A 17,648-nucleotide genomic window follows, 5' to 3' on the forward strand; every position below is an offset into this window, starting at 1 on the left:
TCTAATTATTTTAACCTGCTTTATTTGGGGGTGGACGGGCCTCAGCTCAGCTATGGGGGTCCGGGGGCGTGCTCCCCCGGGAAGATGTTTTTTAAAATGTTGAAGTGAAATGCTGGTGCACTCTGGTGTATCCATAAATTCTGGTGAATTTGTGGATACAGCTTTCAACACTCATATGAAAGGGAGCTGTATACTTTTCAATAATCCAATCATCTTTAGAATATGATCACAACCAATAACAAATCATTTAAACTGGTTTATTCTTATCTTATGTTACCTAGTTAGCATTCTTTCTTTCTATTTATGCATATTTTACTAATCACTCCCTTTTTAAACTGTTTTTTGTACTGTCCTATAGTCAGTGATGCAAACACACGTATGGTGAAAAAAGAGAGAACTATTCGAAGCAGAAAAAAAACAGCGTAATATACCATCTGACAATGACAGATTTGTCTTTTTGGAGAAAAAAAAAAAAAATCACTCTCCTTTCAAACTCTATTCTTGTTATTTTTAACAACTTTTTTTTGTTACTGTCATATAGTATTTTATACCTGTTAATAATTGAGTCTCTAATGTCTCATTAATAACTATAATGATCATATCAAGGTGTGCCTTAACCTCACTGAGCTGAGGTTATTTGAGCCTCTCAGGAGAGAGCTCTCTTCCACCTGGTTGTAGAAAAGCTCTTTAAATTCGTTAGCATAGCTAGCTAACCAGATGCTAATAACAACAGATCGCCACTGTGCTTACAACTAAAGACACAGCCTCGCAAACACTGCGCCATGTGTACGGCTCCTTATGGGTACTGCAATATTTGAAGAGCTGGAGCAGCGTTCCGATGCTCTCCGTTACTCCTTCCAGACGAGACATAACCACGTGAAGACCTATGGTGAAGACACGTTACGCTCGTGTTGTGTTCAATGAACCTGTCCTTGGCCAGGAAAAACAGGCACTCGCTTGTTTAATTATTTTGCAATCTAGATTTCTTCTTCTTTTTTGAAGTGAGAAGTTCGGACTGACGGACCCCCCCCAAAATGAAAACTCTTCGGTTCTAAACAAATTATACAAGTCACCCAAATCAGCGTTAAAAAAGCGGGAGGTGCCGAAAAGCGACTAATTTGCATCACTGTATAGTACACATTGGAATGATTTCTTAATTTATCTATATTAAATAGATAAAGGTGTGCTCTCCCATCTCTCTCTTGCTCGCTCTCTCTCCCTCCCTCCCTCCCTAGCTCTCTCTCTCTCTCCCTCTGTCTCGCTCGTTCACAGAGGCTGTGTGCTCCTCCGTGGCGATGACGGCTTGCGTTAAAAAATAATAATACACATATTTGTAAAGTGGGGGGACACAAACGGGATTTCGAAAAGAGCGGGGGACATGTCCCCCCTGTACCCAGTGGAAATTACGCCATGCGTGTGTGTGCGTCAAGTGCAATAAATATATATGCAAGTTGCAACACACAGAGTAAATCTCTGCCCCTCATGTGCTGTGTAGGCTGGCACGACTAGGCTGTTCAATGGGGCTGATGTGTTATGTAGATTCTGCCAGAAGGAAAATCAGCAGGGAGGTGCCACATTGCTTTTCTTCCCGACTGCAACTCTGGACCCGCAAATCAAGCAAGAACGTGATTGGTCGATATTCATTGTGGGGGTGGCGGGAGGAGGGGTGTTAGATAGATATAGAGTTATATTAAGTAGATAAGAGTTCGCTATGATTTAGGTTTCGTTTATGCATAGGGTAGATTCTTTTAATTACATTTCCTTTTTTGTTTTGTGTATTTCATACATGGACTTGCTTGGCGAGCTATTTTTAGAACATGCCCCGCGGGCGACTCACGTTGCCCCTGCGGGCACCTAAGTGCCCGCGGGCACCGTGTTGGCTACCCCTGATTTAGATGATCCAGAAGAGGATTGGGAGAATGTCATATGTTCAGATGAAACCAAAATAGAACTTTTTGGTAAAAACTCAACTAGACGTGTTTGGAGGAGAAAGAATGCTGAGTTGCATCCAAAGAACACCATACCTACTGTGAAACATGGGGGTGGAAACATCATGCTTTAGGGCTGTTTTTCTGCAAAGGGACCAGGACGACTGATCCGTGTAAAGGAAAGAATGAATGGGGCCATGTATCATGAGATTTTGAGTGACAACCTCCTTCCATCAGCAAGGGCATTGAAGATGAAACGTGGCTGGGTCTTTCAGCATGACAATGATCCCAAACACCCCGCCCGGGCAACGAAGGAGTGGCTTCGTAAGAAGCATTTCAAGGTCCTGGAGTGGCCTAGCCAGTCTCCAGATCTCAACCCGTAGAAAATCTTTGGAGGCAGTTGAAAGTCCGCGTTGCCCAGCGACAGCCCCAACACATCACTGCTCTAGAGGAGATCTGCATGGAGGAATGGGCCAAAATACCAGCAACAGTGTGTGAAAACCTTGTGAAGACTTACAGAAAACGTTTGACCTCTGTCATTGCCAACAAAGGGTATATAACAAAGTATTGAGATGAACTTTTGTTATTGACCAAATACTTATTTTCCACAATAATTTGCAAATAAAGTCTTTAAAAATGTGATTTTCTGGATTTCTTTTTCTCATTTTGTCTCTCATAGTTGAGGTATACCTAGGATGAAAATTACAGGCCTCTCATCTTTTTAAGTGGGAGAACTTGCACAATTGGTGGCTGACTAAATACTTTTTTGCCCCACTGTGTGTGTATATATATATATATATATATATATATATATATATATATATATATCTTTTTTTGTATTCCCATATGTAATTTCTAACCCTTCACTGACTGTGAAGTGCTCTATACTATGAAAAACTCTTCTGGCGATCAGAGCTTCGCTCAGATTATCACGATCTGGCAAAGAAAAAACAGCACAAACTGACTCAAACTATTTAAAAATCTAAACCTCTTGAAAGACAATAACTTTTTCACTTTGTGTCTCACCTCTTTGCAGCGGGAGTTAAAGGCCTCCTCCAGCTTCTTGCGGGTTTCTGGGATGTTGCATTTCTTCATGGTGGGGAAGTAATGAGGATACTTGAGGGTGACCTTCAGCTTCTCTCCATCCTTCTCCAGAGAGCTGAGGAAGTCCTCTGGGAGGTCGCCTGAAAGCAACACCACCATATGTGTGAGTACACAGAGAGAGGAAGACGAGGCCGACTGTGTGAAGCTCAAGACTCACCCAGCTCCTCTCTGGTGAAGGACAGACTGGTGGTGTCCTCGTTCAGGTTCTTGTTGAAATCGATGCACAGGTTGCTCAGCTTCTTTTTGATGGTCTTGATCTCCTGTTACAGAAATGTAACAGAATCAGAGTTACATCATACAGGATTTTATCCAAAAATATTGTAAAGGGATACTCTGTGTGGTAAAGCTTTATAACCACAACAAAAAAAGTATCTGTTACAAATTAAGATTGGCATCATATGAATGTTGACCCTTTCCTGGGTGGGTTCGTGGAAGAGTAATGATCTCAGTGAAGTTTCCCTGCATGAACAAAAGGTAATTGATAAAAAAACATTGGTCACCTCTTGTTTCTCTTTGGGCAGGTGGAGACCGTTCCTTCTCCCCAGTTTGACCAGACGCTCCATGTAACGCTTGGACTCTGCAGTGAGGCTACTGGCATCCACCTTTTTCTGCAGACAGAAACAAAAAGACCTTGGCACGAGAAACCAGGTGACCAGGAGCCTCATGACAGAAACGTCCCAATCTTTCTATCAGTTTGGGTTGACGTTGAGAGCATGGCTATTACCGAAACATGGTTTCTACTAGGGTTGCCAGAAACTGACCATGATCAAAATCGATTATTCGGCAGCCCTGGCGAATAATAATCGATTATTCGACCGACCCCGACCCTCCCCCCCCCGCGCGGGAGAAAAAAAAACTCAGACAAAAAGGCATTCCGTTGTTTTCTTTACTGGAACATGTTTAACAGTACAAACAAAATAATTTCTCTTTATTTTCTAAATTGCCTGCCATTGCCTTTATTTGGAGATGCGCTATGCGCAGCAGTGCTGCGTCTTTCTCTGTGACCTCTTTGGCGTGCTTCGCACTCAAATGCGAACGCATTGTTGAGGTCGAGCTGTGATAGACCAACGTCTTTTCGCAGAGCTTGCATTTAACTTCCTTTGGACTTGTAAGTTCGAAGTAGTTCCACGAGGAGGACTTTTTACCTGCCGCTTTGTTCATCTTTAGTCGCACGTGTGAGGGAGAGAGGAGGTTGGGGCGGGGTCGGTGTGTAGCGTGCTGCAGCAGCAGTCTGCTCTGCACGCAGGCTTCCTCCAAGTTTACAGTAAAACAAACTGGTGGTGTGACCAATGGCCATTTACAATTATTAATACTAATGCTATTATTAGCATGTCTGTTTTATTTGTCTCTGTTCTACAAACATTTGTGAAGCAGCTTTTTCTGACATGAATGTCATGAAATCTAAATGACTATTAGAGTGAACATAAGTGCGTACACTCCAGCATACACCTGTATGGTGGACTCCATGCCGTGCCATTAATCTCACTGATTGTGAAAAAGAGTGAATGCACTTATTTTACACATGTGCCATAAGATGTTTGTAGGGTGGTGATTAAGGTGATAACTATGTGGGCCATAATAATATGTGAGAAATTGTCATTTTCTTGGACCTTGATGTGAAGTTAAGATTTTTGATAAGCTTTGGGTATTGCAATTTCGCACGTGTACAAAAGTAGCTTAATTCAACTGATGAGTGCTATGTGAATAAATGTAAGCGATGTGATGCAAGTAGCACCGTAAAGTAGTCCTACATTCAAAATAACTCTTGTGAAGTCTGAAAGGCATAGTTCAGTAACACCGCGTCCGTCTGGATCCGGACCCAGGCGCCGACCTATACGGACCCGGACCTATAATCAATACGTTAATAGGGGATTTCAATTTTGACGGGGCGATTCTATTTTAACCGCCGCTCTTGGGGAAGCAGCCATATATATATATACTGTATATATATTAGGGATGCTCCGATCGCCAATTTTGGAGCCGATCGCCGGAATCAGTATCGGCCGATACCGATCGAGTGGGGATCTTCCATTTAAAGTGAACTCAGTTAATGGCGCTCATTCACTGGCGCTTCCACAAACAACAACAAACATAATTATTACATTCAAATGAAGTACATTATTCAAGTTTACATTCACTTTGGAGAATAACACGGGAGAAATTAGCGGAAGTGCTCTCTTTCCTCTCTCCAGCCTGTCAGTATCTCATGCAGCTCACTGATCCAGTAATGAGTGACCCGACAGTAGAGAATAAATATATTTGTAACTAGTTTAGCTTGTTCAAGAGGTAGATAAAATAGCTAAGTGTGTTAGGTCTAACTCTTAGCGTGTGTTTTGCTCTGCTCACCAGATCTCTGCTTCACACACACGTTGCATAAAGCTATTTTATGCCAGATTATGATAACCTTAGCCGCTTTCACACCAAGTACTTTGCCGTACTTAGTGCCGGCACTAAGTACCAATCGCGTTCACACCGGAATAAGTTCCCTGAGGGAGGATTAGGCAAATGAAGCCGCTGACGTCACTTCTTCTTCTTCTGCTTTGGATTTACTGGCAGGCCGCGAACAACTTCATGGCGTATACTGCCACCCGAAGTCCCCGGCCGGAAGTCCCCGGAGTTGGGGACTGCATTCTGAGTAAATCGCCAGAACGCCGACACCTCCTCATCACTCCACCGCTCCCATGTTTTTTTTGTGTTGCCATTAAGTTGTGTTGCAATTCTCTCTCTGTTGGTGCGAGGGGCTAATGCTAATAATGCTAATGCCAGCAAATACAATGGCGGCTTCACAAAACTTTTCAGAGTTTTACGGGCCGTGGTTTGCAATTCGCCCAGCCAATAGAAATTGATACTTTTTTGGTACCAGGATAGTACCACCTCTCTAGCTGGCACTAAAAATGGGGGTAAAAGTTCCCAGCACTGAGTACTCTTTTTGGTGTGAACGCGATAATTCTGCGTTCACACCGGACGCGATGCGATGTTTGGGGGCAGCGCGATTACATGTAAAGTCAATGCAGAGACGAAGACGGACGCAAATTCAATCCGACGGCGAGCGTGAAGCGGTGGACGCGGCGCGAATCAAGTAATTGAAGGGGGCCGCGTCAAACGCGAGAGTGGGCCGGTCGGACCTAGGATTTTTGCCTCCATGTCACATGGGAGTTTACTTTAGAGTACATGTGTTAGTGTTTCATGGTTGGTTATGAGCAGAAGCTAAATGTCAAATGGAAAAGGGAAAAAAACTAAAGGAAATGACAAACCCATCAACCTATATTTAATTGATTATGCCTCCATTCATTCATCTATTTGTCTGCATTGGACATCTCTCCGTCAGCTCACCTCCAGAGCGACAATCCTCAGGTACACGCCCTCCCTCATGCTCATCTCCACGTCGAACTCAGACAGACGCTTGTCGGCCTCGGTGCTCGCTGTTCGGATCTCCTTACAGGAAGAGACGTGCTGTGGGAAGTCCAACATGTTCCTCTGGACTGAGACCGGAGAGACAAAACAGCAACGTTACAATCAGTTTGGATGTTGTCCACTGTACAGCAGGTTCATGAAATGTGAATTGCTAGTATCATTTAGTTTCAAAACCGTCGGATGTTTTTAGTATGTAGAAAGTTTTTTTTTTTAACTTATAGTTTAACTTGAACTTCTTAAATACAGGGTTCCTGCAGGTTTTGCCTTCTCAAATTTAAGACTTTTTACGACCACTTTGAATAGAATTTAAGACCTATTTCACGGCAAGAAAGTATGAAGGAAAATTGCTATGAAAGAAGAAATACGTCCCATAATTACTTACAAAGTAAATGTATTCATGTTCAACATAAGAACAATGACTGAATATAAAAGCATAACAGTACAGAACTGTGTTAGCGTGTTAGACAAAAAGTGTGTGTGTGTGTGTGTGTGTGTGTGTGTGTGTGTGTGTGTGTGTGTGTGTGTGTGTGTTAGGGCTGTGCAATTAATCGTATTTTAAATCGGAATTACGATTTTGGCCTGCCACAATTACGAAAACAACATAATCGAAAAAACTGAATTTTGGTTTGCTAGGTTGTGACAGTGCACTACAACATATTTGATCTAATTAATTTTAGTCTAATTTATTTTTATTTATCATATTTATATATGTTTCGTAGCTTGTGGAAGTGCGCTCCAAAATATTTGTTGATCTTGTTTATTGGTATTTATTATTTTGATATTATTTATTTAAATGTATCATTTATTTAATTAATTTTTGTATTGGTTTTTCAGTTGAATTATACGTTCAGGGTAATCAACAGTTAAAAAGATACTGTTCAAATTATTATTTGTTTTAAAGTTCAATAAATGGATGTTTTCAAAGTCAATGAATAATCGTATTTAATAATCGTGTGTGTGTGTGTGTGTGTGTGAGAGAGAGAGAGAGAGAGAGTAACAAGAGATATATATTCAGAGCTCTGCTGCCTTGGCTACACTATTTCATCGTTGCTGTTGTATGATTGGTGTTTAGCTACGGTATTTAGCGTCTACAGCACCTCCGCTTTTAGGGTTGACGTAGACCCAAACCTCGCTACACTAGCTAACGCTACATTAGCAAAACAAACGCTAATTTATTTTTGAAAAAAGGTGGAGCGGGCTTCCAACACGTTCCCCTCCCTCCACTGGTTTCAACCAAGCACTAAATTCGATGTTTTCCAACCAAATACGGTTGAACTTACACTTCCCCATATTTATTTGTAAGTAGATTCGAAGATACCTGAGTTTCTGACTGCCCTAACTGAAGCTTGGTTGCTAGGTTACTAGCTGGGTGTTCTCCGATAAGGGGCCGGGGGAAACAAAGTTAGTGATTACTAGTTCCATGTTGATTTATTTCAATACAAATTGTTGGGTCGAAATGAAAGGCTATTACCGTACTGGTTACTTTGCAGCCCGGACATTTCCCCCAAAACACATTTAGACGCGATCTCAACACAGATGTACCTTTCAAATCCGATCATTTTGAGACCTTCTAAATCATATTTAAGACCTTTCTTATTGTTTTGGTCGTATTTAAAAGACCTTTTTAAGGCCTTAAATTCAGATTATCAAATGTAAGACTTTGTAAGACTTTTTAAAACCCCGCGGGAACCCTGTAAATAGTTTGAGAATTGCATTTGTATTTTAAGCCAAATATTGACAAATTGAAAATGTTGTACATTCAATATTTAACATTAAACAGCTTTCCATTTTCATATTTATTTGATCATAAAATACCCATACAAGTATGTGAAGATTCAAATGCTGATTGGATTATTACATTCTAATATTTGCTTAAATAACATACCTAGGTGGAACTTCATTTTAAAGTCTCCATTATCATTTCTCCATCGTAATGTCGATGTGGTATCTTGTAAATTCTATATAGCAAGTCATTATTTCAACTTGGACATTTTTAACTTCTGAATCTCATATATTTGCAAAAGTAAATGTATTTTCATTTACTTTTTAATTTCTCTGGTTAATTTAGAGGGCTACCATAAATATGGAAAAAAGAGGTGTTTTCAGCTGCCTCCACACAAACTCGCCATCTTTATTGTCTCTGGACAGCTGGTTCAGCTGCTTTCTCTACAAACTGCTGACGATTCTTTACCATCTCATTCTGCTGACTCAGAGCTTCACTGCAGAGCTCACAATGGACGCCTGGCCTGACTGCTCTCAGGTTCATCGTCAAATTGACAGTACAAGCTGCAAAAATATCTGGTCAATTTAAATAATAATAATAAATACAAATCAAATATTTGTTTGTCTTGCTCTGTTGCCGGTTAACTGCTGTCTTTTAGAATAAATCAGGTGGTAGTCTTCTAGTTCAGACCAACAGTGAATGTATCTACTACCTAGTATTGTGTGTGTGTGTGTGTGTGTGTGTGTGTGTGTGTGTGTGTGTGTGTGTGTGTGTGTGTGTGTGTGTGTGTGTGTGTGTGTGTGTGTGTGTGTGTGTGTGTATGTATCAGAGCCTGTGATATGTTCTTCCTCTGAGCCACAGAACTCAATTGTTTTCTGAAAACATTTAAAAGACACTCAGGGAGGCACACCGTTTCCCAGGGCCGCATTTTTCTTCAATATCATGTGCACACACTCCCCGCTTCTGACAATCCCACACACACTGTCCTGCTGCCACTAACACTCACTAAACTGGCACTAAAAATAGTCATGAAGAAATGTGCTATTTCATCCTGCTTTTTTAATCAAATTTACAGTGAGCAGCTATTTAGGGTTTGGGTTTGCTCCCAGCTGCATATTTGTTGTAGTTAATGAAAGATTTCAGTGGAAGTTTTGTTTTTTAAATAGAGATATTGTTGATACTTTCACCTGCTATTGTTGCCCTTATATCAGGACACAGGTTTACATTAATCCTTGAATTTGAAATAACGGTCAGAACTTGTCTCTGCAACTATATTCTAAATAACTTTAGCTTTTTGGATATGAAAAGAGATCACCATCATCTGTACACATATTTAGCATCAGGAGAGAAACGCTGCCGATTGGTGGACACTGACCGGTGTATTCCACCTCCACGTCAGCGAGGGCCTTGAGCGTGTTCTCGACGGTGACACTGTCGATGTCCAGCGCTCCCACGCCATCGTACACCTCCTTGGTGTTGGCAATGAGTTTGTCGGTGAGCTGCTGGATCTGCTCGGTGCTCAGGTCCCAACGCAGACGGTTCTCGGAGCAGACCGGGATCTGGCTGCCATTCACCGCCTCATCTGGAACAAGAAGAGGGACAGGTGAGCAGGGTGGGGGGTTACAACGCATGGCAGTGATGGAAGAAGCACGCATGATGTACATGTATATAATAATATCAAGATGAAAAGCACTCATAGGGCCAAATGTTTCACAGTGTTTGATTCTAATATATATCATATGATTGGAGTAATGTTGATATGGATGCCCCATTCCTGATTAGTTAAACATCTTCAGATATTATACAAAGCTCAAAGGACTGAATAAACACTAGTGGATGTTGTTATCGGCCAAAACCAAGTCAGATCCTCCCTACAGAAAGATCATGTGGAAACCTTTAGCTCTACATATTAAAATAGAATAGAATATGACAAATACTGTATACTATATTCAGATTTAGTCATATTTTACTTTACACAAGCACCCTGTTAATCAGGGAACAATTAGTAAGTACAGAAAAGTGTTGTTTAGTGGATCAGAAGTGTGCTGAACTCCTGTAGAACGCGGACAATTAGAAACTATAACGCATTTGTCAACAAACAGCTTAATATCATATTCGCATTCTTTTAAATGGAGCTTTGTACATTGTACAATGTTCATTTAATTAATTTAGGAAGTACATTTACTGGACAGTCGTTATTAGTAATCCATCTATAATCCACGCAGGCAATCTGAGGTGGAATTCCCGTTAGGAATCACATTCAGTTAGTTAGGTTGGTAAAGCTAACAGCTAACATGCTAGACAAAAAACAATGAGAAAATCAATACAGAACTGTGGAGAGATTAGCCACTATTAAAACACCAATTGTATTTGTTGTATACTAAACTGACAGTTTAACCGTGTTTCTAGGTCATTTAAATCAACTAATATTTACTGTCTCGGGTACAAGATTTACAGTTACAGCACATAAGCTAAATTAGCTAACGTAAGCGCAGAAACTAGCTCAAACCGATCAAAGCTAGCTAATTAGATCTAAATGATCACAGACACCATCCACCAGGAGACGTGGCGGTCACAGAGACAAATTTACATTTAAATGAATCAGTCAAATAAAAAATGTAAGGACATTGTTTACCTGTCGGCCCCATGGTTCAGATTTTGAATGATGGTTCGTTAGGTCCGTTGTGGGGTTAGTGCTAGATCGGCGGAAGTGACGTAATCGTGGATGAGAAATCGGCTATTTCTGCAGCAATTGAAAGCACATCTGGTAGTAAAAGTAGACACATTCAATGTAATTGTGCATGGGCTCTCCGCGACACTGGAACCCTGCAGGAATCCGGAGGACAGTGAACAGGAGTGAGAGGGAGCACACTCCTAAAAAATCTTCCCCCTTTTTTTAAATAAACCTCGTTCACTGTCCTCCGGATTACAGTGTGTCACTGGGTGTTTCTCAATCGCGAGGACGCTGGTTTGTTGGTCGCATACTTCGAAGTCACTTCCTTCAGAAACGAAGCAAGTATACTTCCAAGCCACGTTTCGGAAAACAAAGAAGAATGGAACAGGCTAACAAGTGTGCCACTCTTTCTAACGGTTTCAACATAAACTGTACCGAAAATAAATACCTCACGATGTCTATCTAATTATGAACTTGCTTTACTTTCACGGAACACATTTTTGGTGATAACACAAGCAACAAAGTAACATATTTACCAACACATGTTCTACGCCACTACATACTTACATTTAAATGTGTGCTGTGCTGCATCGGTTCAGCCATTCTCCACAATAGCATTACGTTTCCATTTTTTTCAATTAAATTGTTTGGTATATGCATAAACGCATGCTGCTCATATTAAAATATAAATCGTCAACACATCGATTATTTGAGGACAATATAAACACTGCTGTCATTGGGTCTAAACGGGTAAATAAGAAACAACACAATTTAAAAGGTTGGCCATTTTATAATCATGCCATACATATTCCAGGGATACATACCTCAATTACTACCTCTTGAATATTCTTTCTATGTGTGGTTCTAGGTATTTTAAAGCTGTTGCAAGGTTCCAGGTAGCCTTTGTAGCTTCGTTTTGGCATCTAAACAGTAAAATCATATTTAATGATCATAACATATTTTCGAGAATATTTTTATATAAACAAGGCTTCTTATTTAAGATTATACTTTCATCAAATGCATCACAAAGAAAACTATCAAGTGAAACCTCTCTTTTCAAGAAATGTTAGATTCTGATACAGAATCCCACGACAGCTTTAGAAAATAATGTATTGGCAATGCAGCAAATCTTAGAGTATAAGCGGTGTATATTTTGTGTCTGAATATTGTGTATTATACATTTTTCTTTTTCTAACAACCATGTAAGCAGCATTGTATACAGATAGTATAGGCCTTTGTATTAGGCTGTATAGGATATAGTCTTTCCACTGTAACACAGGTTTCTGTTTAAACACATTTCAAGGGTTACTTTTGATTCAGAGTAATCAAACTCAATAGAAATAAGATATTTCTATTGAGTTTGATATATGTTGCTCCTATCTGTTGTTCTGTAGGCTACGTTATAACGTACAGAACAGATAGGAGCAGCTGTTGACACCGCCAACAACTAGGGGGCAGCAGAAGCGCCAGAGTGAGTGATTGACGTTTGAATGAGAGAGAGTAGACTGAGGCCCATTCCCAAACCGCCCCCTACACCCTACCCCCTACCCCTACACCCTACCCCTCCGTTTGCGCGTTCACGCGGAGGGTCCGCCATATTGAGGGCTGTTCCAAACCAACGAGTTTGGAACGGTGTGGAGGGGGAGTGGGCTATCAAGCCCTCAAACAGCGAGTCTGCAGCGGTGCTGACTTGAGACCGGTCTCTACCTGACCGGAGTCACGCTGTGTGTGTCCATCAGGAAACACGCTGTTTACAAGTAGTTCCATCAAACATCCACTGATAAACTGCGATGTTAACAACCTCATGATAACCTCATATTTTTTAAACTTAGGATCATACCTGTGTTTAGTCTAGAAAAAGGTAAATGTGTTGTTGGAGATTTGGTGGATGTTTAAAACCAACCTCGTCTCCGCGTGTCGTTTGATAAGCTGGGTAAATTCGTAAAAAGGAAGGGATTAAGAAACACCAGAATGCAAGTTAAACAATAATCTTGTTTTAATGATAAAAAGTAACAATACAAATACAAATACAAACACAAAGGAAGTACTTCCTGCTCTTCCTCCAATCTCACGGATCTGGTCAGTTTGAAGAAAAGAAGAGGCTGGTCTAAAGAAAACATAGGCTTATATCCAAAACCCCAGGAGGAGCTATGCGGCTGGAATCAAATAAAACACCAATACAGGAATAGTTGATAAATGATTATACAGGACCTCTGATCACAGTAAGAAATACACACACATATTCTCTAGGAAGTGACCCTTGTTATAGGTCCGAATGTCCTGTCCCCTGAAAGTCATGAGTTTTGGTTGATTAACAGAAGTGTAATTGTTCTTGTGGCTTAATGGCTTCCCTGAACTTCCCTTCACCCCAAAGTCAGCTTACTAGGAATGAATACATTTTATTGATAAGCTCAAAAGGACGTTTATCTTGGTTACTGCTGGGTGACCCAAGTCTCCAGGCCTGCAGGATGTGTAGGAGATAAACATTAATTCTACAAGACTTTAACTACATTATCTGAAAATGTATCTGGGACTTCCCCTGTTAATTGCAAGGACTATTGATAATTAACAGAGAGACCGTAGGGGGCTCTTCTTGGTATCTGCTAGGCAGAAGTCACTCAATGCAGAAATCACAAGTTTAACACATATTCTATATAAGGTGACATTAAAATGAATATACCAGATTGAACTTTCCTGCCATAACACGTTACTTTAATACTTCAAATAACTCCAATAATACTTCAATCCCCCTTTTGGTCTCCCCCCCACGAGACCAACTCACATAAGACATTTGAAACACAACTAATGTCATTCCTTGCCACTGTGTCTGCTCCCGAACAGCATATACATCCATTAGAAGCTGGGATTTAGAGCACTCCAAACATTTGGGAACCGCTCCTCATAACAGCTTCTCGTGTCAGGGGAGGAAGATCAAAATACGCTAACAAACTGCGTCCTTGTCTGCCGCTTCATCATACTCATCCTCACCCTCTGCCCAAGCCAACACGGGCATTTGGTACAGTGGGGGAGGAGCAGCTTTTCCTTCAATGGTGGAACTGATTAGTTTGACACACAAGGAGCGGATGCAAGGCACACAACAACAACCACATGTTATTAAAATGGCCATAAAAGTAGCTACAGAAATACAAAGAGAAATTATTAAACCTTTCCATTGACCAAACATGTTAGCAAACCACTCCTCTAAGAAATTGTGTACCCCCGATTGTTCATGCATAGTTTTAGATAGGGTGCGAAGGCCTTCTAAAGCCCTTGTGACGGAACCGTCCGGAGCCGTGTTATTGGGAATAAATGTGCAGCACATCTCCCCAAACATTGCACAAACTCCACCCTTCTCTGCAAGAAGCATATCCAACGCCATCCTATTTTGCACAGCCATAAGGGACGTTGGACCCAATTGTTCAGCCAGGCCGTCTACCGCGTCCCTAGTGAGATTGGCCAATCGGAGTATGTTGTAATGTACATAGTTGATCCTTTCTACATTTTTGATAGGGGTCACAGGGAAGAAGGCAGAGATAATTGGCAAACTTTCAAACCCTGCAGCGATTTGATCCGCTAGTTTGTATTCGTTAGGGACCCCTCGTGGGATTCCGATGGAATCGATGTAGGTGGGAGAGTCGACAGACAAATCGAAGGAGCCCGGGGCGTGGCGTTTGGACAGCGCGTGTCTCCTACGTCGAGTGATTAGGTTGGTGTTAAGGGTGGCTTTAGGGTCCGTGGGCCCCAGTTTTTTGCCTAATAACATTAGGGGTGCCTGGAGGCGCACCATAGCACACAATCCCACAGATAGTTCGGGAATACGGGTGAACAGGCGGTGGCCCCCACAATAATAGTAGAGCCCAGCTCTGGCCCAATGTCCTATATTAGTGCTAGACATGGTGAGGTTACACCGATCCGTAGAGACATTTCCTAGGTCAAAACGTGGGGACTTTTCAACCATGGAAAAACATGTGTACCCACCGGCGCCTATGTCAGGCGTAAATGGGCCTGTCCTAGTGTCATTATCAATTGGAGGGAAAACTTTGGCTAGGGTGGCACAGTTAGGAGGGCTGGCCATCCTAGTCAGTTGTAACATACAGTTGTACCCCAAGGTATCTGTGGGAAACAGGGGCGCAGGGTCAGTGACTAATTGCGGGCGGGCCGTAGCACAGGCTAGGCAATCCCCTGCCATTTGTTCTTGGGCTGTTTGGGCAACCCATTTTAACCATAGGTTGTCATCTGTGTATCCTTTGGCCATTTGGATGACGTCTAGAGGTTGAAGTTGGCTATAATCCCCCGTGCATTTATCCGTACATGTAATTTTAGACAGGTATTTAATATTAGATGCTGCACGAGGAAGGTTTTGTTCTACCTTTGGTTTAACTTTAATTTCGAAGAGGCCTTGTGGCGAACCCCCCCCTGCATGTACCGCGAGGACATAAAGTCCAACGTCGGAGAGCACTACATTTTTTAGCGTTATGCATACTGGATTACAAAACCTGACAACGCATGGGACGTTTGGGTTTCTCCTAATCACTTTCATTCTATGTTTGAGGGATCTAACAATTTCCGCCGATCGGTAAGGTGGCGTGTATCCCCAGTCATCAGGACCCGAATTTGCTAGGACACCGGACCAGGACTCGCAGGTGCACCCGTATGTGTATGTGACGGACACATAAGGGTCGCCTTTGGTCTTGTATGTACTGCCTCTGTAAATGTAAGGAGCACCTTTAACCGTATCTATGTTGATTCTGTTACATACCGCAGGGGCTAAGCAGACATATTTGGCTAGGTAGGAATAGGTACTGTCGAGGCTTCTGCAGGGGGCAATTTTGCACAGGTCGAGTTGTATTATTCCATCACTACCTGCATGGAGAGTGAAGGTTTGTCTAGGAGACATTGGGGTAACTACTGTCTCATAATGGCCCCGTTTGACTCTAGTTACGGATTCATTTGGCGGAGGAGTGGAGTCTGGGTGGTCAATGGAATCACATAAGATTAAAATAATGGTAACAATCACAGTAGAAACCAGGGCTAATCCTTCTAACCATTTCCAGTTACCATACATAGTTATACTGTGAGCTCCAACCCTTCTAGTGTCAGTATACGTCTATTCTAACCCCCAAGTTATTAAAAAATGCTGTGAACCACTGGGTCACTCAACCATGATTTTAAAGGTTACAATGTACATACAGCAGGGCGAACAAGTAGATTATTACTCCTAACACTAGTAGTGACCAACAGGTTATCAGTAAATTCAGGGCTCCTTCAGACATTTTCTATTCTTCTCTGAGAGGTTTTGGTCCCTGTGTCAGTATTACATGAGGTAAAAAGAAAGACAAATCCCTTAAATATAGATTTTTTAGAAAACAACTCCCTAAATTTGGGTTTATAAATGGGGTCTTCTTATAGGTTAATAAATGACTTTAACCTGTGGATTAAGATACCACTTCCCTCAAAAATGAGTTATTAAAAGAACTTTAAACTGTGGGTTAAGATACCACTTCCCTCAAAAAATGGGTTAGTAAATGAGGTGCTATGTGTAGCTTATAGCAACCTGATCAGAGGGGAGCAGGTTCCTCTGTCTTCCCGTGAAGTCCTGTGTCTTCGTGCTCCGGCCTGCTGATGGCGACTTCTGGGCTGTCGGTTGTAGGGATGTCCTTGTTGTCCTTCTCCTCCAGTCCGCTGATGCCTGCTTCCAAGTCGTCTGCTGTAGGGATGTCCGCGAGGTCCTTCTCCTCCAGTCCGCTGATGCCTGCTTCCAAGTCGTCTGCTGTAGGGATGTCCGTGAGGTCCTTCTCCTCCAGTCCGCTGATGCCTGCTTCCAAGTCGTCTGCTGTAGGGATGTCCGCGAGGTCCTTCTCCTCCAGTCCGCTGATGCCTGCTTCCAAGTCGTCTGCTGTAGGGATGTCCGCGTTGATGATAGCCAGGTCCGTCCGGATGTCGTCGAGGGTCCTTCCAGGTGATTTCCCCGCTGCACACTGGCTCCAGTGGTACCAGATGTCCCCCTTTCCTTCTAGGCGGACAGCATGGGATGTCCGCTGGGTCACTCTGTAGGGGCCGGTGAACCTGGGGTTGAGCCACTTGGGCCGGATGACCTTCAGCCAGACGAACTCCGCTGTGTTGGCCTCGTGTTTTTCGGGTCCCCCTTTGGCATCAGCAACCTGTGTGGAAAATCCTGACACCAATCCCTTAAGCTGCTGGAAATAAGGTTTCGGACTCAGGACCTCTACTTCCTTTCCTACACTCAAGGCTCCTGGGCCAGGAAACTGATGGCCATGTGTCAGCTTAAATGGGGAGAAGCCTGTCCCTTTGTTTATAGAGCTCCTAATTGACATGAGAGCCAGAGGCAAGGCCTCTAACCATTTCATGCCTGTCTCCTCACATGCTTTGCTGAGTTTCTGTTTGATGTTCTGGTTCATCCTTTCTACCTTTCCCTGAGATTGGGGGTGATAGACAGCTCAAAAACTGTGTCTTAGTCCTAAAGACTGTTCTACTGTGCGTAGGTCGTGGTTCTTGAAATGGCTGCCATTGTCTGACCTCACTTTCCTAGGAAACCCATGTAGTGGAATGTAATGAGTGACTAAGAACTTGATCACTGAGTCTGCATCTTCTCTCCTGCATGGCATAGCTTCTGGCCAACCTGTGTATGCATCGACTACAACTAGTAAGTATCTGAACCCTCTTACTTTGTCAATCATGTCAGTGTAGTCAATTATGATTTCTTCTCCTGCCATCTTAGGTAACGGAAACTTTCCCTGGTGCGGTTTTACAGTGGCTCTGATGTTATGGGTTAAGCAAATTACAC

At 42.3% G+C, this 17,648-nt stretch overlaps 1 protein-coding gene across 1 annotated transcript in view; it reads right to left on the reverse strand.

Annotated features, from left to right (window-relative positions):
- Positions 1–11,093, reverse strand: part of thop1 (thimet oligopeptidase 1) — a 33,563-nt gene extending 22,470 nt beyond the window's left edge. The window contains exons 1-6 of the mRNA XM_079672971.1: positions 10,805–11,093; positions 9,545–9,751; positions 6,366–6,514; positions 3,533–3,640; positions 3,190–3,292; positions 2,955–3,112 (exon numbers count right to left, since the gene is read on the reverse strand). Of these exons, the coding sequence (XP_079529097.1) occupies positions 2,955–3,112; positions 3,190–3,292; positions 3,533–3,640; positions 6,366–6,514; positions 9,545–9,751; positions 10,805–10,817 (738 nt within the window). The 5' untranslated portion in view covers positions 10,818–11,093. The remainder of the gene's footprint in view (positions 1–2,954; positions 3,113–3,189; positions 3,293–3,532; positions 3,641–6,365; positions 6,515–9,544; positions 9,752–10,804) is intronic.
- Between the last annotated feature and the right edge of the window lie 6,555 nt (positions 11,094–17,648).

The sequence above is a fragment of the Notothenia rossii genome (assembly GCF_949606895.1).
Source record: "Notothenia rossii genome assembly, chromosome: 1".
NCBI classification, from domain to species: domain Eukaryota; kingdom Metazoa; phylum Chordata; class Actinopteri; order Perciformes; family Nototheniidae; genus Notothenia; species Notothenia rossii.